The following is an 18,712-nucleotide window of genomic DNA, read 5'->3' on the forward strand; positions in this document are numbered from 1 at the left end:
CAAAGCAGCCATGCATCCATACTGAAATGGACTGGGAATCAATTCATTGAAAATATCACTCAGCAAATAAAGATTAGCTTAGTCATCATGCTGGCACTTTTTTTAGCCACCTAGTGAACCAAGTCAGAGACCTGATCCAGCTGAAGAATAATCCCCAGTGTTAACTGGAACACTTCCCAGAGTGTGCTCCCAGCCAAGTCATGCAAGTCCAGCAGGAGCAGCGTGGTGGCTGCAAAGGCTGTGACACTGCCCAAACCTTGTTCAAGTTGTGCCTCACAACTCTCCTCTTGTCCCAGGAGAAAAACAATTCACCCACGTTGAGGGTTTAGTTTGCTTTGGAGGAGAAGAGGCAGGGTCTGAGCATTGGTACTGTACCCTCTGTGCAATCCCAAGCTGCTGTGTAAGAGGCAAGAACCCCCCAGTTTGCTTCTGCTATCACACCATGACTTGACCACACTTTGTTCAGCTCTGCAAAGGTATCATGTGCCAAAGAAAAAGCTTCACATGTACAAGCAGGCAGGTACAGTTTGTCTTGAGCTGTGAGTGCAGCCAAGCTTTCATTTACATAGAAGTTACCATAAAGCACTAATACAGAAATTCCAACAATAAAACACTACCTTCACACATGAAAAAATGCAAGTGATTCACTGCAAGGTCTCTTACAGCTCAAGTGCTATCAACAGCCATATAAAACTAGTATAGTCCAAAATAACATTTTCTGAAATCACTTGGAAGCATGTAGTATCACAAACAGCCTCACAAATACTTTTTTCAGAATGGAATAAAGCAATTGCTGCATGATAGAGCTTCAAGAAATCATACATGACTCATGACAGAGCTATCATGGAAATACAGACAAGAAAGAACAAGAGAGTTGCTCATACTGGATTATTCAGGCACAAGCAATTCCAATTTGTAGCCTAAAAATAACACTTTTCAATCACATCATGGATTTTCAGATATTCTCTGAAATCAACCATGAATATATGAATACATTACATGAATCTATTCCGCTAGAACACTTCAAGCCTTACACCCTGCTCTGTGAACAGATTTCTGTGTGATGCAGACACCAACAAAGAAACCTGACAACCAGGATAGTCACCAGCACTTGGACAAACAGAAATTAGTATTTTAAATGTTTTTCTTGTCAGATTTCCAAGATATAACCTGTAATCAGTTTATAAAGCTGGTCAGCCAGCTGCAGGAACATCAGCAGATAACTGATAATAGCCAAGCAGTGACACCTGGTGTGAAACCTTCTCCTCCCACACTAAAACCAGCCTCCACCATGCACACACCACGGTCCTCCTTGGCCTGCTGTGGTTCTAACAAGGCCCTGAGAAAAGGCCTGTATTTAGTACCTGCTACTAGCACAGCAGAGACTTCCACATACAGAACATTTAAGGGATGGGAATCCAGAAAGTCCCTTTATCCAAATTCACTAAAGGCATTTAGACAATTTATTGGAATACATAAGTAGATTTATCCTCTTCAAAAGCTTAGGATAATAAGCATGGGAATCACCAGTGGCAACACTGACATTATACACAGGTGAAATACTAACCAGCACTTCTGTTTTGTTATCTGTACCTGTTTAATAATGCTGAGGTGCTGCTTTTCTGTTTCTGTTCGTTTTTTCAATTCATCTTTCAAGTTGTCCTTTTCTGAGCAAATTTCCAAAATCAGTTCCTGATGCTTTTTATTTTCTTTAATCAATCTGTAAAGAAAAAAAAATTAAAAAGGTACATTAGCACTGGGGTTTTTTGGTTGCTTCTTCTCAATGCTTCTTGACGTGGTTTTTGCTCATCGATCTGCAAGCTTTATTGAAAGCCAGAAACCCTAAAAAAATCCATGAAAGCTTTACAAGAAAAAAAAAAGAAGAACGTTGTGCATGTGGAACTTAACTCCAAAAGAGCAAGCAGCAGCCTCCTTGGGAGGAAACTGCATTTTAGGGTTCCAGCATTTTACGGTTGCTGTGGTCCATAATGACATGGGACATTTGGTAACCCTATGAAACCAGGAAACTGTAAATGCTAGTAATTTTAAGGTAATGTAATACAGTAACCTCCAGTCAGATAGTCTCACCAGTCATCTGTCTGAAAACACTGATATTTGATTAATTTCATGGATTTCTCAGAGTACCCATAAAGTTCACAACCTGGTAAGAAACAGAATCCTGATTTTTTTTTTTAAGTCCTAAGTAGGAAACAAGTATCTGTGCCCTTGCTCTTTATAAAGTTCAATTTTCAGCAATAGTTCCAGTTCAGCTGTTTGAAGCCAATTTAGACCTAGTTTGACATTCTAACATAAAACTCAGAAGTTACATTGTCAGAACTGCTAAATGAATAGTCTCACATGCATTGACATGTTTGTAGATACTATTACATGGTGGGTATTTTAGGCCACTGAATGCATGAATTTGTAGGAGGCATGCATTTACCTGAAAAAGATACTTCATTATCCCTTTATCCCCCCCTTTGTTGAAAAAAAGATCTCTGAACAAACTGGTCTCCTAAATTATAAGGAATTCAAAACCATCAGTTAACAAAGAGCTTACAACTTGTGATCTGCTTTTTAATCTATTAATGAATATTCCAGGATTACAAATTCTTAATTCATGCCACAGCTGCTGACATATATATTTAGATCTGATCACAGGAGACAACTGGGCTATTTCCAGAATGATGTTACAAGAAATTCTGTTGATCACCAAGTAAAGGACAAAACAAACACAACCCAGAATACCCTTTGGACCAAACACAAAATGTTCCACAGCAGCTTCATACCCTTGAGGTGAGTTCCCAAGTGTCAAATGGTTGCAGCTGGCCAAAAGAAAAAGACATGTTTTTACATAAAGCCTTCTGTATGTATATATAACATACACACATATAAAAACACTTCTCTCTGAGGAAGTAACTGGTCCATGGCTGAAAATGCTGCCCTGCCTCTGAGTTTACCATGGATAGTAAAACTCTTTTCCTCATCTCCTGGAAATACCTCTCTACACACCCACTACTTCAGATTCCCACTCCTCCTCTGTAACTTCTGAATGTCTAACTGTGCAGTCTCCAGCTTTCCTGGCATCAGCTGACTTTCCTCACATGGATGGTTTCTGTCAGAGGTTAACTGGTGAAGTGCAACAGAACATTTTCCCTACTGGGACTCTCTCCCCTGTCTGGTTTCCCTTCCTTTGATGTCCTCCTATATCATAGTACTGGAGAGCCTTATTGAAAAGTAGGACTCTCATTTCCAGCTCTGCAAAAAGGAACAAATATAAAGTTAGAGGCTACATTTTGATAGCAAAAAAAATTTTTTTAAGAGGCAACAGAGTATTAAATGCCAAGTAAAGAATCAAGAAATCAAGAAATGAAGTGGCTTTTGATGAACAGAAATATTTTTGATGAATACTGCCTGGTAGAACTATAAAGACCAGTTAATTATAACCACACTTATAAGCCATTCATTTCAGAAGTCCTCCTAAAAAATGTGCAGAGTAGTTTATTTATATATGCTACTTCCAACTCAAACAATCCTCTCATCTGATTAACAACTTTGCTGGATGACAAGAGGAGATTGAATGCTACTGGAAAAAGAAACAAGCAATTCTGAACATAAATAAAATGCCCATTGTGGGAGTTAGTACTTTCAAAGATTCATTTCTCCACAGACACATATGGACTGAATGAATCCTGGACTATTTTTAAATCACCATTACTGCTGCAGTATTTAAGTAATTCTAGACATTGGCAAGGTATTCAATGACACAGTTGGCTATTCAGTTCCTGCCAAATCCTGCAACAATTCAGACATCTAAGCACACAGTTTTATTTACAAGTACATACCACAAGTAAAAATTATTCCTTGCATAAAACAGTTTTAAAAAATCGCATTAACTATCGTCATACCAACTCAAGACAACTTGCTTCATACCAAAATGTTTTATGCAGGTGAACACAACATGCAGCCAAAATTGTTCAGCACACACCTCCAACTGTGAAGCACATACTCAAATACTCACTTGGTAATAGTTTGTTCTTGCTGTAGGTATTTATCTTGTACACATTTTTCAAACACGGCCAAGGCATGTTCACCCTTCTGCACACCGTTAGGGAGCTTTGGTTCTTTTGAAAAATCTGTGGATAACAGTTCAGACTCTATTTCCTTCAGCAAATCCTCCTGTGAGGAAGCCTGATGTATTGTGGAAATAAGCTTCTTTGTGCAGTCTGTGTCATAAGGGCTTTCTGAATAGATTTTATCATTTGATTTTTTCACAAAGTCAGATTCCTCCCTTAGATCCTGTAATATTTCCATTAATGATTGTTCTGTCTGGTTAGTTTTTGGATCAGGTTGTTCAAGTTCTTCACTAGGTAGATGTTGTGGTTTTGTGGAGCCTTCTGCCTTTCTTTCACAGTAGGCATTGGCAGAGGAGTCTGCCCCTCCACACTGCTGCTGTCCTTCTGCTGGGGCCCCACTGCTGCTGGTGCCAACAGCTGCTGCATCCTGATCTGAAGGCAAGGAATTCAATTCCCTCCCCAAGACACCAGCATCACCTCCTGTGCAACTGATGCTTGGGCATTCCTCCATTCCAGGTGTTTTATCAGCCTTCTCATTATCTGGGGACTTGAAAGAGGCATCATCTGACAGATTGACTGGCTCCAATGTGCTCTGCATTTCTGGTAAATGTTCCTCCATATTCTTCCTTTGGAAATCTAGATGGAGAATTCATATTACGACATGTTATATACAGTATCAAAAGAGATTAAGATAGGTGAAATAAAGGCTACTAGAAAGTAAAATTCAAAGTGCAAAAATATTTAGATACGTGTTATACAGAGTTTGTTGATCTTTCAGCCCAACCTTTAAGTAAATGCTCCAATACGAGTTTTTCTAAGAGAAGGTGAAAAATCAGGAATAGCAAAGAGGAAGCAGAGAGATAGTAAATGCCAAGACAATAAAAAAGCAGAACTTTTTAGAATTAATAATTCTACCATTTAAATCCACAAAAATTCCAAGTAATCACTTTTAAAAAATATTTCATGACAACAAATAACCCAAAAAGATTAAGCGTCCAGGGTCTTACAGTTTTCACTTCCCTACACATGATTTGAAAGCAACAATATGTCTTGACTTACTCATTTTTACAACATTAGGGTGGCTCCCTGGTCCAACCAGAATATCCAATTTCCTCAGTGTCATGTCCTCACTGAGCATCCATACAGCAAAATGCATCTGTACCCAGGAAACTAAGGGAAGGGGCTGGGGGAGGATAGGGGTGAGATTCTCTTTTCCCATCTGTTTTCAAGCAACCAAAATCCCTTGTGGAAGAGCACAGATGGTCTGTGGCAGATCTGCTCTCTCAAACAGTAGCTTGCAGAGCAAGGACTTGAAAAGCTCAGGAGAAGCCCTCTGGAAGGACACCATAGTGAGAACCAAATAGCCAGAATAATTATTGAAGAGCCTGGGCATAATACTTTTTGACTTATAATACTTTTTCAGGAATCCCAGATGGTCCAGTATCTGAAAAGACTACTACCATTTTTAGCAAGCACAGGAAGCCCTTATTTCCATTAGGAGAAATTCATGACAGCAGCCCTAACTTTTATATGCAACCCTATCCTCCTACACAGGATAATTTAGGCTATTTATAAACAAGGCAATCTTTTAATTTATAAATCCAACTCTGCTATTCCAAGAGCTGTCTCAAAGGAAGTGCTTACTTGCCACATCAAACCGGTTTCCATCCTTGCTTTCTGACTTGTTCAGCTCTCCCTTACACAGCCAGACCATCTGAGCTACTCAGGTACTTGCTCCATGCTCCTCCCTTTCCCCCAGCCTGAAATTAAAACCCCTTTGTGCTGTTTGGCTTCACTCCACTCCCCCAGAGTGGTGCCTTATTAACCAACATTCCTACTGAGGCTCACATTGTTAAAACAGAGGGGTTTATGAGTCCCATTAGGCCTGTCACCAACTGCTGCCACTGTCATCTTTCACTGTTAGGCACAAAAAGCTCCAGCCCAGCTCTTTCTACCAGGAAACAGCATCCCACAAAACACCTCTCACAAGTACCTGAAACCTACAGCTGGGCTACAAGAGGCATTCAATTGACAAGAGGGAAGCACATGGAAAACTGAGCATTCAGCTGAGAGAATGGAAGGAAACATATCACAACTGGACAAGAGTCACAAATCAGCAAATGAGAATTTCACATTTTTTAAGCAACAAGCAAACAACTTTTCCTTTTTTTGGTTTCCAAGCAAAAGAAATCCCCAATTTTAGAGGCTACAGCCTCCAACCCAGTACAAATCAGCAGGAACCAGAACACAACTGGTAAGGGAGAGGTACACACGAGCACAGAGATGGGAAATGAGAGAGTCTATACAATGTGACAAAGATTCCCCATTCTACAAACAGATCTTCTCTGGTTTTAATAAAATCCCTGATTGCCCTTAGCTTCAAAAGATTTATGTTTAGGTCAACACTGGAAGCAGCAAATCCCACCAATTGGTTTGTGCAGTCCAAACAAATGCTCTTGGAATCCATCTATCCTTTGAAAACTTCTGCTAGTAATTAAAGTTCACAATGTACTACTATTACTGTCAAACAAAACAAACCCAACTGACAGTCTCAATGTTAAAGTAAAAGTGAACATAACTGCAAGAAACAGTATTCTGTTTGAAAGTTGCAAAACACATTTGTTCCTACTTAATTAAAATGCTGTTAAAAACCAATGCTTACAGACTAGTGCACTTTAAATAATCAATAATAAGATAATCTGCCAATTATGCAGTTAAGACAGAAGAAAAATTCACCTTCTAGTATCTGTTCCCTCTTGTCAAAAGAAGTTTATAAACCACTTCACATTCAGCTGTAAAAGATACTGTATTAGCATAAAGCTGAGGAACTGGTTTTTTCTCTAGTAGTTACTCTAGTCAAAGTTCTTGATGATGCTTCTCAGAATGATCAGAGGGGGTTTTTTACCTCATTTTAAGCCTTTTTTAGGTACTTCTGAAGTATTACAGAACATCCCAAAATGTGCAGTAGTTTGATCTACTACTGCCTCAAACCTGCTTGTGACTGCCCAGCTGCTGCAGTTCACCTTTCCCACAAGAAAGGGAGTGGTAAAATTGGATAGATGAACTTCCATGTTGGTTGTTACACATAAAATTTCCAGTCCAGTCAGCAAGCTAGAGGGTATTTATCTCCACATGGAAGCAGCAAGTGAAAAATACAGCCCTGTTAAAGAGCACATTAGGAAGGTCACTCAGTTTTCTTTATATTGTGTTACTTCCTTCTTTAAATAATACTGTGAATTAGCATTACAAAGACTAATCTACATGGAAGCAGAAATACAATTATTTGCACAACTCAGTCACAGAGAAAAAAAGAGCCACTGACTCCATATCCCTATAAATTAGTTATTATTAATCATAAATAAAGTGTAGGTTTTATATCAAACACATGAGGAATTTGAGTAATGATTACATAAATCAGTTAAAGCATGAAAAGTAAATTATGATGATTCAGTGCTCCCTGCAGTCGTACTTCAATGTTCAGTAGTACCTAGAATATAATTTATCACATTATGTTCACAGTCTCTATGATTTCAATACTCTGGATTTAGCCTTATCTGCCCAAAACTACCTGCCCCTATCTGAACCTGCTCATGACATACACAAATTTTCCCCCTTACTGTCAATGAATATTATTAGTTTTTACCTTCTAATTACTAACTCTTAAACAGAAATTAAATATTGATCACGGGATCACAGTTTATTTTCACACCAGAAATGTGCAGGCAAAGAACTCATGTGGAGCAGCTGTCAATGCAAATTCATATTCTGATATTCAAAAGTCTTTTGAATATTCAAAGTTTGTTCTGCCTACCTCAGGCAACTGAATATAACAGCTACTTCCTATAAAATGCCAGAGACAGAAAACTGCAGTGATGTCACTAGAGAAAAAGTTCATGGTTTGCAAGTAAAACATTTTGTGTGACAGAAGAATCAGTCAGTCTAGCAGAAGCCAGTTGAGATGAAACACACAAATCCATCAAGCTCCAGATAGTATTTTGACACCACCTGATAGGAGCTCCATCCCTTCCCAGGTTTAATATCTATCTTGTATTACCCTACTCATCCTCACAAATTACTTTTTCAAAATCAGGGATGTACTAAGGTTATGTAAACTGCATTAAGGAAACAAAACAGTTCAGTGGCTCTTCTGATGCCTTCAGAAGGCATCAAAAGCAATCAAAAAAGGCAAATCTTGACTGAAGTAATGATGTAATTATATGCTTAAATATCAAACAAGCACGCAGTGTGTTGAGTGACAGCAAAGTGCTGGGTTCTCGCACTCTTTTGCAAAGCTTCTATCTTCAACCAGCTGCTCTGCTCCTTCCTTAGGCCTGACCATCATCTTGACAACAGGGCAGAAATGTGATGTTTGTCTCACCCTGAAGTGTAAGTCCTTTCTGCTGCCTGTGCCACAGGAACTTCTCAAAGCAGGACTCAGAGTGGCCCAGCCCAAGCCTGCTTGCCCACATACCATGAATGACTGCCATGAGAAAAGCTCTGTCACTGCCCTGTGACACTTTCTGCAGCTGTGACAGGACTCTGCCTGACTGGACTCGTGTAACTGGTCTGACCAGCTGGCCTCTGTTTTACAGCTCACAATTAGTCTGACACTGGAACACATCTTCCCCATGCTCCTGTTCCACAGCAGAGAAGCCAGCTGGCTGTGCTTTCCCCCAGTGCAGTGACACAAAGAGATGCAAGTGGAAATACATCAGTTCAGATCCTGGTGATGAGAGCAGCAGGAACAGGAGCACAGCTCAGCCAAACAAACATCTCCCTACACATCAGAATACAGGCAAGTTGTACCCTTCAAAATCAAAACTGCATTTTCTTTAAACAGCCACTGCTTCTTATCACAGACATGCTCTTCAAAGATGCAGAGAGCATACACACATCATTACTCACAAAACTAAGTTTAAATCTGCAGCAGCACAGATGATCTCCAAGTACCAATATAACATCTCAAATGAGTAAGCAGTTAAACAGCTGGCACAGGACACACAACATTAAAGGCTGGTACTGGCAAGGGTTACAGCCATTTATCACACTACTAAATCTAAGACGTGCTTATCTGCTAAACTGCTGACTGGAATCAGAGGCAGGGAGCAGAGAGCCTGCCAATGGAACACGTGAACAGCACGCCAGCTTTTGAATACACATGTCTCCCAGGTTCAGCAGTGAATCAAAGACTCAGGAAATAGCAATTTTTTATTTTGCTTTCTGTTACACAACAGAAATATCTTCTACTAACTGCTAATCAAATTACAAAAATAAGAACAAATATGACAGTGAGTCATTTAAGCTTTTTGAGGGAGTATCTGACACAATATAAGTATTGATTACCCTGGGAGAACATCAAAAATCTCAATACACGCTCCTGTAACATGCCAACAAAAGGAAGAAAAAAATTTCCTGTAGCTACCTTCAGCAGCAGTCCAGAGAAGCTTATGCTGTAACAGCAAATTCTCTCTTCAGAGTCCATCCACTGGCACAGAGAAAAGCAGTTTCTGTAACACTCAGTCCTCCTCTTTCCTCTGCTGAGAGTACTTACACTCCTAACTTTTTAAGGAAGCTGCTGGCACCCTCATTCCTAGGCTGGTCATCCACTGTACTGGCTGAAAATCCTTCCTACCATGGCAGTACTGCTAATTCTGATTAGGAACACCACCTTTCCCAGCTCCAGCCTGCTATCCAATGAGTACAGGCATGTGCCAAGGTTCTGGTCTGTTTTAATTCAATATTATGCCATTTCAAAATGCTTGTCTTTTCAATCTTCCTACTGATTGTGATTCTTTTAAATCCCTGACTACAAAGGCCTTTCCTAAGCAGATGCAATACTAATGCTGGAATTTATTTCATAAAATGGGCAGAATTTGGCCCAAACTCTCAATACTTATGTTGTAAATATTCAAGAAAGAGGAATAATACTCTGTTTCAGCCAATTTCAAAACAGCTGTGAGATGACAGCTAAAGAAACACATTAAATGATAGCTATAGGAAACTTTCTCAGAGGTGTGGCTGTCTAGAAGACTTCACTAAAAACAAGGAAAAAAAGGAAGTGTGCCTTGTCACCTAGTAACTATCACAATGGGGTTCTTTACAACAAACAGATTAAAGAATGACAGAAGTGTGTGCCTGGGGTGATTCTGTAAGCAAACTTAAGGTCAAGGTCCTGAGAAACAAAAATCACTGCTTAAAGAGAAAAAAAAATATACTTACACCTCAATGCCTAAAAATACTGTAGAGAGAGAGGCAAAAAAGGGCAGGAACGAATAATGCTTCACAGGTGTGTGCACATACCAAATCTTGTTCCACCCAGGCTTGAAATGAAAGTGAAGAGCATTGAGCTAAGAGACTCTGAGGCAGAAAACCTTCTGAAAGGGGTGTAATAAAAACTTAATACAGCAAATGCAATTTACTGGACACCAGACATATTCAACTACACATTACATAACATAATGGCCAGCAGCAGTCAATTCTTTTAGTTCCTTTCAACAAGAAAGGGTTTTGCATCATTTTTGGGCAGATGCTGTCCACTCCTGGCTGTGCTCAGGAATCCTCTACTCTCCAAAAAATACACGTGCAACCCACAAAACTGTGAAAAAGCATTTCTCACACCAGCTCAGACCATACTTGCTGTTTACCTCTAGATGTGTGTAAAGCATCCAGACAGGTTTTATAAGGCATGAAATAAGCTCATTTTTAAACAGAAGTACAAGGTAGCTTTCCTCTTTCCATTCCACATCAGTCACAGCAGAGCATTTAAATTTCCTTTAGTATGGACTGAAGTATGAAAACTACTCAGAGATGCCATAGAGTTGGGTTGCATTTCAGAAAGCAGGGAGGGGACAAGGAAAGGAGTGATGCAGTACTCCAGCAGTCACAGGCAGATGACTCCAAAACTCAGCAGTGTCCTAAGTACCATGACATGGCCTGGCAAGCAGCTCAGTGACAGAAAAACCTGGTGACACCAACACAAGCAGCCCAAGTTCCCAGAAGTCCTTACTGCTCTTATTCTGATGTCACCTCAGGACTCAGAGCTGCTTTGTCACTGCCCTGTGTGCTGTAAACTTGCTAAGGAATCACTGCACACCTCTAAACAAAGTCCATGTATTTACAGGAAAAACCTATCTAGAAAATAAGGCCCTTGAAATTGCTTCAGAGCAATTCTCTTCATGCTGTAATTTGTGATCCATACTTCCTGGTTCTTTCTCAAGAACTGGATGATAACTCACAAAATTCCTGCTGTTACTCTTTATTTTCTTTTCCAAGATGGCCCATTCTGAAGATAAATTCCACTGAAACTCATCACAAAAATCCAAGCAAACATCCTTAAGCAGTAGTCTCTTCAAATGCTCTGTAACACTCACTATCCTTCCATATTGGCTGTGGTTTCTGACCTCTGCAGTTCAGGTTTAGAGCCCGGTGGCAGCAACCAGGAGAAAGGATGCTTGTCCTTTGGAGAGTTTCTTAAGGAGACAGCTAGGAAAGGAGTTTATTCTTAACATTCTCAGGCTCCCCAGTGAGAGCTAATAATGACTTCTTTTCCCTAGTACCACACCAAAGGACCAGGCATCAACACATAGCTGAAATAACCAGCTGTCTGTCCCAGGCACTGTTACTGCTCTCTGTAAGACATTCCAACTGATTTTACAAACAGCTCTACTCTTCTGCATCCTTCTCTCCAATTCAACCAAAAATACCTGTTTATGGGTTTACAGAGATTTTTGTTTGCTAGCTGATCCCAATTTTGTGGGAGCAAGAAGGGTAAAAATAGCTCCATTTTGATACTGAAGGTGCTGGATGCAGACATCTATGAATCACTCCACTTTTGGCAAAACTGAATTTAGGAGAGGAGACATACAGCCTGCCTACAGATATAGAAAGTTGTGGGGTTTCTCTCTGCAGAGCCCAGTACTAGACTAACAGAAACTGCTACACCCCAGCTAAACCAGGTAGAAATTTAATGCTTTCACAATGACTGCCCTGTTGCTCACCTGCAATACTTCAGAAACCAAAGTAGAGCACTGAAGCACCTGAAACTTGTAGCTGGTCTAAAGAGATACCAGGAACTGTTCATTTTTATTACTCTGGCTTTCTAAAAGCCCTCCAATCAAGAGGCCTGTTCACTGATATGTGTGATACCTGAAAAGGAAATACTTTTAACTTAGTTGTACAATCGTTCAAAGATTACCCAATAATAAAATAATAAAGATTAAAAAACCAAGATACATCAAAAGGCTACTAAAAAACTCCAAACTACCAGCTAAATCTAGAACTGGGAGGTCTGAAAGAGAGATTTATTTATTTTTTTTTTTTACAATGAAAAGCATTATCCTCATAAAATTTTAACCACAAAGAAAATACTGACTTTTTTTCCAGTATCACTCAATAGCAAACTAAAATGCAGTCCCGTGAGTTTGCAAGAGGAAGTTATGTGCATTTTACAGCTATTTTAAAGAGTCACATTTACACCTCAAGTCACGTTGTAAATCACTCCACCATTACTACAGCCCTCCAAGTACCAGTTACAGCCCTCAGCAACCTGCCCAGACACACCACGGACTGGACTCAGCTACAAATAAAACATCCACTATGTCTTACAGTGTTCTGTGTCTTGACCTGTAAAAGCACTGAGCACAAGTAGTTCCCCATCTTAGCAACAACTTGGAGGTGAGCTGACTTCAGCTCTTTCTGCTGGATGGAATCTAACATTTACTTCACAAGCAAGCAAGGACTGCCTTTTATTCAGTAATACTGAGCAGTGTTTCAAAACATACCTTTTTTCTGACATGATTTTCAAAAATTCTTACAAGGATCTGCAATGCCCTAAACCTCTCCTGAGATGACAGTTTTACATTTAACCCTTGGAAGTTGTTATTCAACAGTAATTGTGATTTTAAAAAAGGAATCTAGTGTACATGCCAAATCAGAATCAATATATACTCCACCATTTAAACTACTCTGCCTCCTACTCATTCACATTAAAGAATACATAATATTAGATTCCAATCCACAGATTGATTTTTATACATGCTTCATTACACTCAAGAATCCCATCTTGGAAGCACCTCTCTTCACGTAAGCAGCTATTGAAGCTCATGAAGCAAAGATAAATACATAACTTTACCAAAAGCACATTTATCATTTATAGTGCAATAACAAGTTGGTTCTTTTCCCAATCACTGCAGTACAGACTAAAGGCTCTGCTGAAGAGATTTTTTGTACTGCCTAACATTTCCACTCGTGCATCCATGAAATGAAGTGACATATGACTGAAATGGCAACAATCAAAAGACTTTGATGAGCTCTGATGCTCATCAGAAGACCCCACTAAAAGCAAAAGCTGCACATGAGCACCATTTACACTGTTCACTTACAGACCCACTTCTCTCTTGCAGGTTCCTGAGCAACAAAAAGACAGAGTACAAGTGCTTTAGCCAGTTCAACTGCAAATTCAAGAGTTAATGTGAGATGCAGTATAATCCAGTCTAACACCAGACATGGACTTTGTATTTCAAAGACTTAACTAGGATTTACTGGCTGAAGAATACTGAAGAGAATAATAATGATTTGTAGAGTTTTCTTGACAAGTCACACACATATGAAGCAACCATCAACCCAATGTAAAATAGCTTCACAAATGCCCCAGCATTTATAAGAAAGAACAAAACCTGCCTGAACAGTTTGCTCCACAAAGGTCTCTTTGTCTCCTTTAGCTATCATGCCATAAAATATTCCATTAGAAACACAATCTTAGATGAATCACAACAGAAAAATAAAGTACTGTCTATTATCTTTAAAGACATTTTCCTAAGCCAGAGATATTAAAGCAACCATTAACAGCCAGACAACTGTTAGAATCAGTTGCCATTTTAATTCAATTTCCAACCTATGACACTCAGGTAAAAGATGAACCTGTTAGACAGTTTATGTGCTACCATGTGTATAATGGCAACCCAGCAAGATTGCTAAAGAATAATTTTGGGGTAGGAAAACATTTCTAGCTTCTTACAGTTGTTTTGTTCATTGCAAAACCCAAAATGCCTCTCTTCAAGAACTTTTCACATCTTTATTACACAATAATCATTACTTAAGCAAACTAAAATGCTTTTCCAAGTCAGGGCCAACTTGTCATTGCATCAGAACTCTTGGTAAGAATCTTACATGACTGTAAGGCTAAAAACAAAATTGAAGAGAAATTTTATAGTTTGTTTTAGCTCACTGTAATCCTAATAATACTTCTACCTAAACTAATCTAGACAGACTGACTACACCTTTTTACTTCACTTGTTAAGTTTTCGGTTTCTTTTTCCTAAGGCTACTTTTTCCATAGCTACTACCAGTCAACAAGGTGATCAGCAAAACATACTTTCCTATTGTTTCCAGTTAATACCCAGCTTACCTGTGCTTTGCATGATATCTTTCACAAAAACTCTGTCACAAATGGCTTTCTCAGACTAAGCATTACATCACCAGGTAACACAGCAAAACAGGGAAGCTCAAATACTAGAGATAACTCTGTTTTCAACTGAAGTTTGTTTAAAAAATAAGGATTCTGCTAAAGAAGTTCTGGTTTACAAAAGATACAAAATGCAGCTCTACTGTACAGAAGCTGTGTAGAGAAACAAAACAAAGGTTTGAACTAAATTGAAAGGGACTGAGGTAAAAAGATCCAAAAAAACCAGATATTTTACATGATCTAATATGAGATGAATTTCAAACTCCTTCTGGCTTCAGGTTTATATATTTGCTTACAATTCCACATCCAAAATTAATCAGAGCAGCAAGTCACACAAGTTATGAAACACACTAAAAGGAGATGAACTGGACTGGAAAGATCACACAGCCTAAGAAAAAGACAGAATTCTTAAGCTGAAGAAGAGATGATGCTGATCACCACTGCTTGTACTCCAAACAAAAAAAGAGGGTGTCCATAGGTCTCACACACTCCCAGCCATCCTGTATTTACAGACAACACATACAGGAAGCAAAAGAAACATACCAGAGTGCCACCCACACTAGGTGTCCCAATATTAATTCACTTTTGCCCAAGAGCAAATAGAAGCGAAGAGCTGGCTGTACACTGGGACACTGAGTCCTCTAGCCCAGGCAGAAATTGACACAGCTTCTGACTCAGCTCACACAAAGACCTGCTTTGATGCATGTGCTTGAAGGGAAGGAGTGGAACAGTGAATATACACAGTGGTACTTGCAGGATTTCCTTGTTTTTATCAGTTTAACACTTCAATTCAATTATTCTTCTCAGATTTTTAATGTGACTTCATTAAACACCAATGGCAGTGCCAAGGTGCAAAGCTCAGCATTTCTATCAATTCTTTGAACATCAGACAAGTACTTTAGCAGATAAGGTTTACTCAAACTTTGTATTTGCTTTCCTTTGCTTACATCACAAGTTAGATAGTTGAACAGAAATGTACAATTCCTTCAAGGCTGCACCAGGTTTTCTATCAAACTCATGCACATGTTTAATACTATGGTCATATTAACTCCATGTTTGGAGTTAACAACTCCAAAATAAAGTTCATCGGTTAAGGTTTAACAAGTGAGGCTAGATTTGCTCCCAACGTAACAAAAATCACGGGGGTACACCTTGAGAGTGTTATTTTTTGTCACAGGAGCCCCAACATTGGAAGGTCATGTATCAGGGAAAAACAACACCCTAGCAACAGCATCCTTTTACTGTGAACATCACATGAGGCTTGGATACTTCAGGGTTTACACACAGACTTGCAATCTTCTGTGTGTCAGCACAGAACTCTTCCAAGTCAGTAAAATGAGTCTCTACTTCAGCCACCAATGAATTCAATGCCACCAACAGCACTACTGTCACCTTTCAGGTTTCAGCATCCCGCCTTTAGCTCTGCTTATAACAAGGTCAGGAGCAGCTCTGTCCTCACTAGAACCCAGTTTTCATTCACCTTCTGACACTGATAACATCACCTGTGCAAAGAAGAATGTCTTAAGGGAGTGGAAGAAATCAAATTTACGACTGAGTACACAACCTGGACAAAGCACTCATTCTATGACAGCTCTTCCACACTTGTAGCAAAGTGGTAACTCTTGCTCACACTACAGAAGCCAGAGCTCTGGCAGACCTTCTCACAAACTTGTAGTGTCATGGCACAGGTAAGATATGGATCTTGGCATATTTGGCACTGGAGATTGCAGCAAGTTTGCTTTCGATGGCTCTTTTAAAATGTTTTTTCCAGAACATGCCAAAACCTGTAAAATTCCAGCCATGGAATTACTGTCTGTATGGTCACAACATACTGAAAAACACCATTGGGGGGACAGTAGAGTTCTACTATTTTCAAACCTGACTTTTATTGACTTTCCTAGTTTCTCCAGTATCCCCAAAAACAAATAAGTAAATACTTCAATCCTTCAGGATGTGAAAAAGTCAACTGTAAGCTCTACAGAAGACTGTAGATTAATTAACAGAAGTTAATTAACCTAAGATGTAGTATTATAGACAATATTGTTATAGTATCAGTATTCCATGTACTTCTTGAATTTAGAGTCATGATTTTCCCCTCTATTCTGACATTGATTTCTTTCTGATGAGGTTTTTTTCACGCTCAATTTGAGGCAGCAGGTCTTGGATTATGACTTGAAGGTAAGTATTATCCATGAGGCTATCCAGTACTGTCTTTGGCAACTGGAAAATAAGTTCAGAACAGTTCAGCCCAGAACTAAGTACAGGATATTGCTTCCTGGACCCCACATCTACTAATTTAACATGCTTAGTAACACAATTAAATCCAGAAAAACACTGCCTTTCTATTTTTCATAGCTCCTTTAAAAGCCAGCTTCAGGAAGTTCAGCAATAGCTCCATATAGCATTAAGCAACAAAGCTGCTAATTAGAACCAAATTAATCACTCTCTGGATGTCGTTCTTCAGTCCTTTTCTCAACAGTTTGAAAGAGTGAACCTTACAATGCCAACAAACATCTGTCAACAACTCCAAGTCTTATAAAATGACAGAAAAATACTGTTTTAAAACCAGAAAAGAACAGATGACTGAAGATTTTCAGAAGAGCTCAAGGCAATATACAACTAGTTCTTTATTTAAAATAAAACAAATGACATTTCAAAAGTCATCTAACACCCTCCTGAAACATCTTCATACTTTCAGTTTCTCTTATCTCCAGAGCTTAACCATCTCCTCTCTAAAGTCAAGTGCAACACAAGCATTCAGTGCAGCCAGTGATTACATTAGAGAAACACAGAGAGAAACACAACTGCGGCTCACAGGTTCAATAATTTCCTTATACAACAAAACATACTGGGATAGGAGCCATACCTGGATTTTTAGTGTATTCTGCTTGCAACATTTTGACTTCTGAAAAGCAGTTCTATAATAAGATAAAGCAAAGCAGCACTATCTCATCTTCACACATTTCAATTCCATATGAAATCCTCTTTTGGTCTGCACAGAGTCTTGCTGGAAGTATACACATATCAGACTCACCTGTGCAGACTGTTTTCCGGGATAAGAGCCAAAGTGTGCAAGCCTACATCACAATCATTTTGCTGAAGTCCTTTCAAACCTAGAAGGGCAGGCAGCTTTTACAAATACCTTCTGCGAAAACAAGGACACGTACCCTACCGCAACACCGCAGCCAGCTCTAAAAAATAACCTTCCCGACAGCTGCTGGGCTTTGTTATCTAATTATTTACCCATACAGAAAATCAACACGCAGTCAATGAAACAGCACAACGTAATTAACATCACGGAAAAGAAAACTGTACAGAAACAAAGAGACTGCGAGCCAGCACAGGAGCCTGAGCTCCCCGCTCGGAGGTCCTGACCGGGAAGGTGTTGCTATGGCAGGAGCTCAGCCCCAGCCCTGCTGTCACCTCGCTCCCTCCTCCTGCGCCTCGCCCACGGCCCCGGTGCGACCTCCGCCAGCCCAGCGCCCCCACCTGCACAGGGAGAGCCCCCCGCCACCCGGGGGGATTCTGCCTCCCGCCCGTCCTTCCCCCGCCCCCGCGGCCGCGTCCCCAGGGTTTATCTACCGCTGACAGTGAAGCGGATCAGCGGCCCCGCGGCCCCTCCCGAGCCCGCCGGACAGCGCCCGTCCCGTCCAGCGCCGGAGCCCTCGGCCGCTCCGCGCCAGCCGCTCGAGGAGCCCGGCAGTGCCCGCGCTGCTGGGGGACGCCGGCAGTGCCAAGGCGCCGGCTCCGAGCATGCATCCATCCACCCACCCACTCGCCCGCCCGCCCGCCCGCCCTTACTGCGGCTCGGCCCTCACCCGGTTGCTACTCGGGCGGCAGGAGCGGCGGCAGCGCGGCCATGGTGGGCGCAGCGTAGTCCCGCTCGCCGCCGGCCGCCCGGCCCGGCGCGCTGACACATCAACAAAGATGGCGGCGGCGGGCGGGGCCCCGCGGCGGCGGGGAGGGATCGGGATCGGGGCAGCCCCGGGCGGCTGGGCTGGCCCAGCCCCGCGGGGCCGGGGTTCCCGTGGCCCCTGCGGGTCGTGCTGTCCCTGCGGTGCCGCTTGGGATCGGCCGGGGGCGAACGGGCGACCGCGGCAGCCACCGGGACCCGTCTCTCCGCCTTCCCTCGCCCTCGTGCCGTGCCGCCGAAAGCCCGCGATCCGCTGACGGC

The 18,712-nt window shown here is 40.9% G+C and overlaps 1 protein-coding gene across 2 annotated transcripts in view; it reads right to left on the bottom strand.

Moving 5' to 3' along the window:
* The window catches only part of CCDC186 (coiled-coil domain containing 186), a 35,474-nt gene extending 16,986 nt beyond the window's left edge, over nt 1–18,488 (bottom strand). Inside the window, exons 1-4 of one of the 2 annotated variants that reach the window (XM_050976301.1) lie at nt 18,357–18,488; nt 17,573–17,651; nt 4,022–4,712; nt 1,594–1,720 (exon numbers count right to left, since the gene is read on the bottom strand). In XM_050976301.1, coding sequence (XP_050832258.1) covers nt 1,594–1,720; nt 4,022–4,695 — 801 coding nt within the window. In that variant the 5' untranslated portion in view covers nt 4,696–4,712; nt 17,573–17,651; nt 18,357–18,488. The remainder of the gene's footprint in view (nt 1–1,593; nt 1,721–4,021; nt 4,713–17,572; nt 17,652–18,356) is intronic. The other variant, XM_050976302.1, reaches the window with a different exon arrangement.
* Between the last annotated feature and the right edge of the window lie 224 nt (nt 18,489–18,712).

This window comes from Serinus canaria, chromosome 6, assembly GCF_022539315.1.
Source record: "Serinus canaria isolate serCan28SL12 chromosome 6, serCan2020, whole genome shotgun sequence".
NCBI classification, from domain to species: domain Eukaryota; kingdom Metazoa; phylum Chordata; class Aves; order Passeriformes; family Fringillidae; genus Serinus; species Serinus canaria.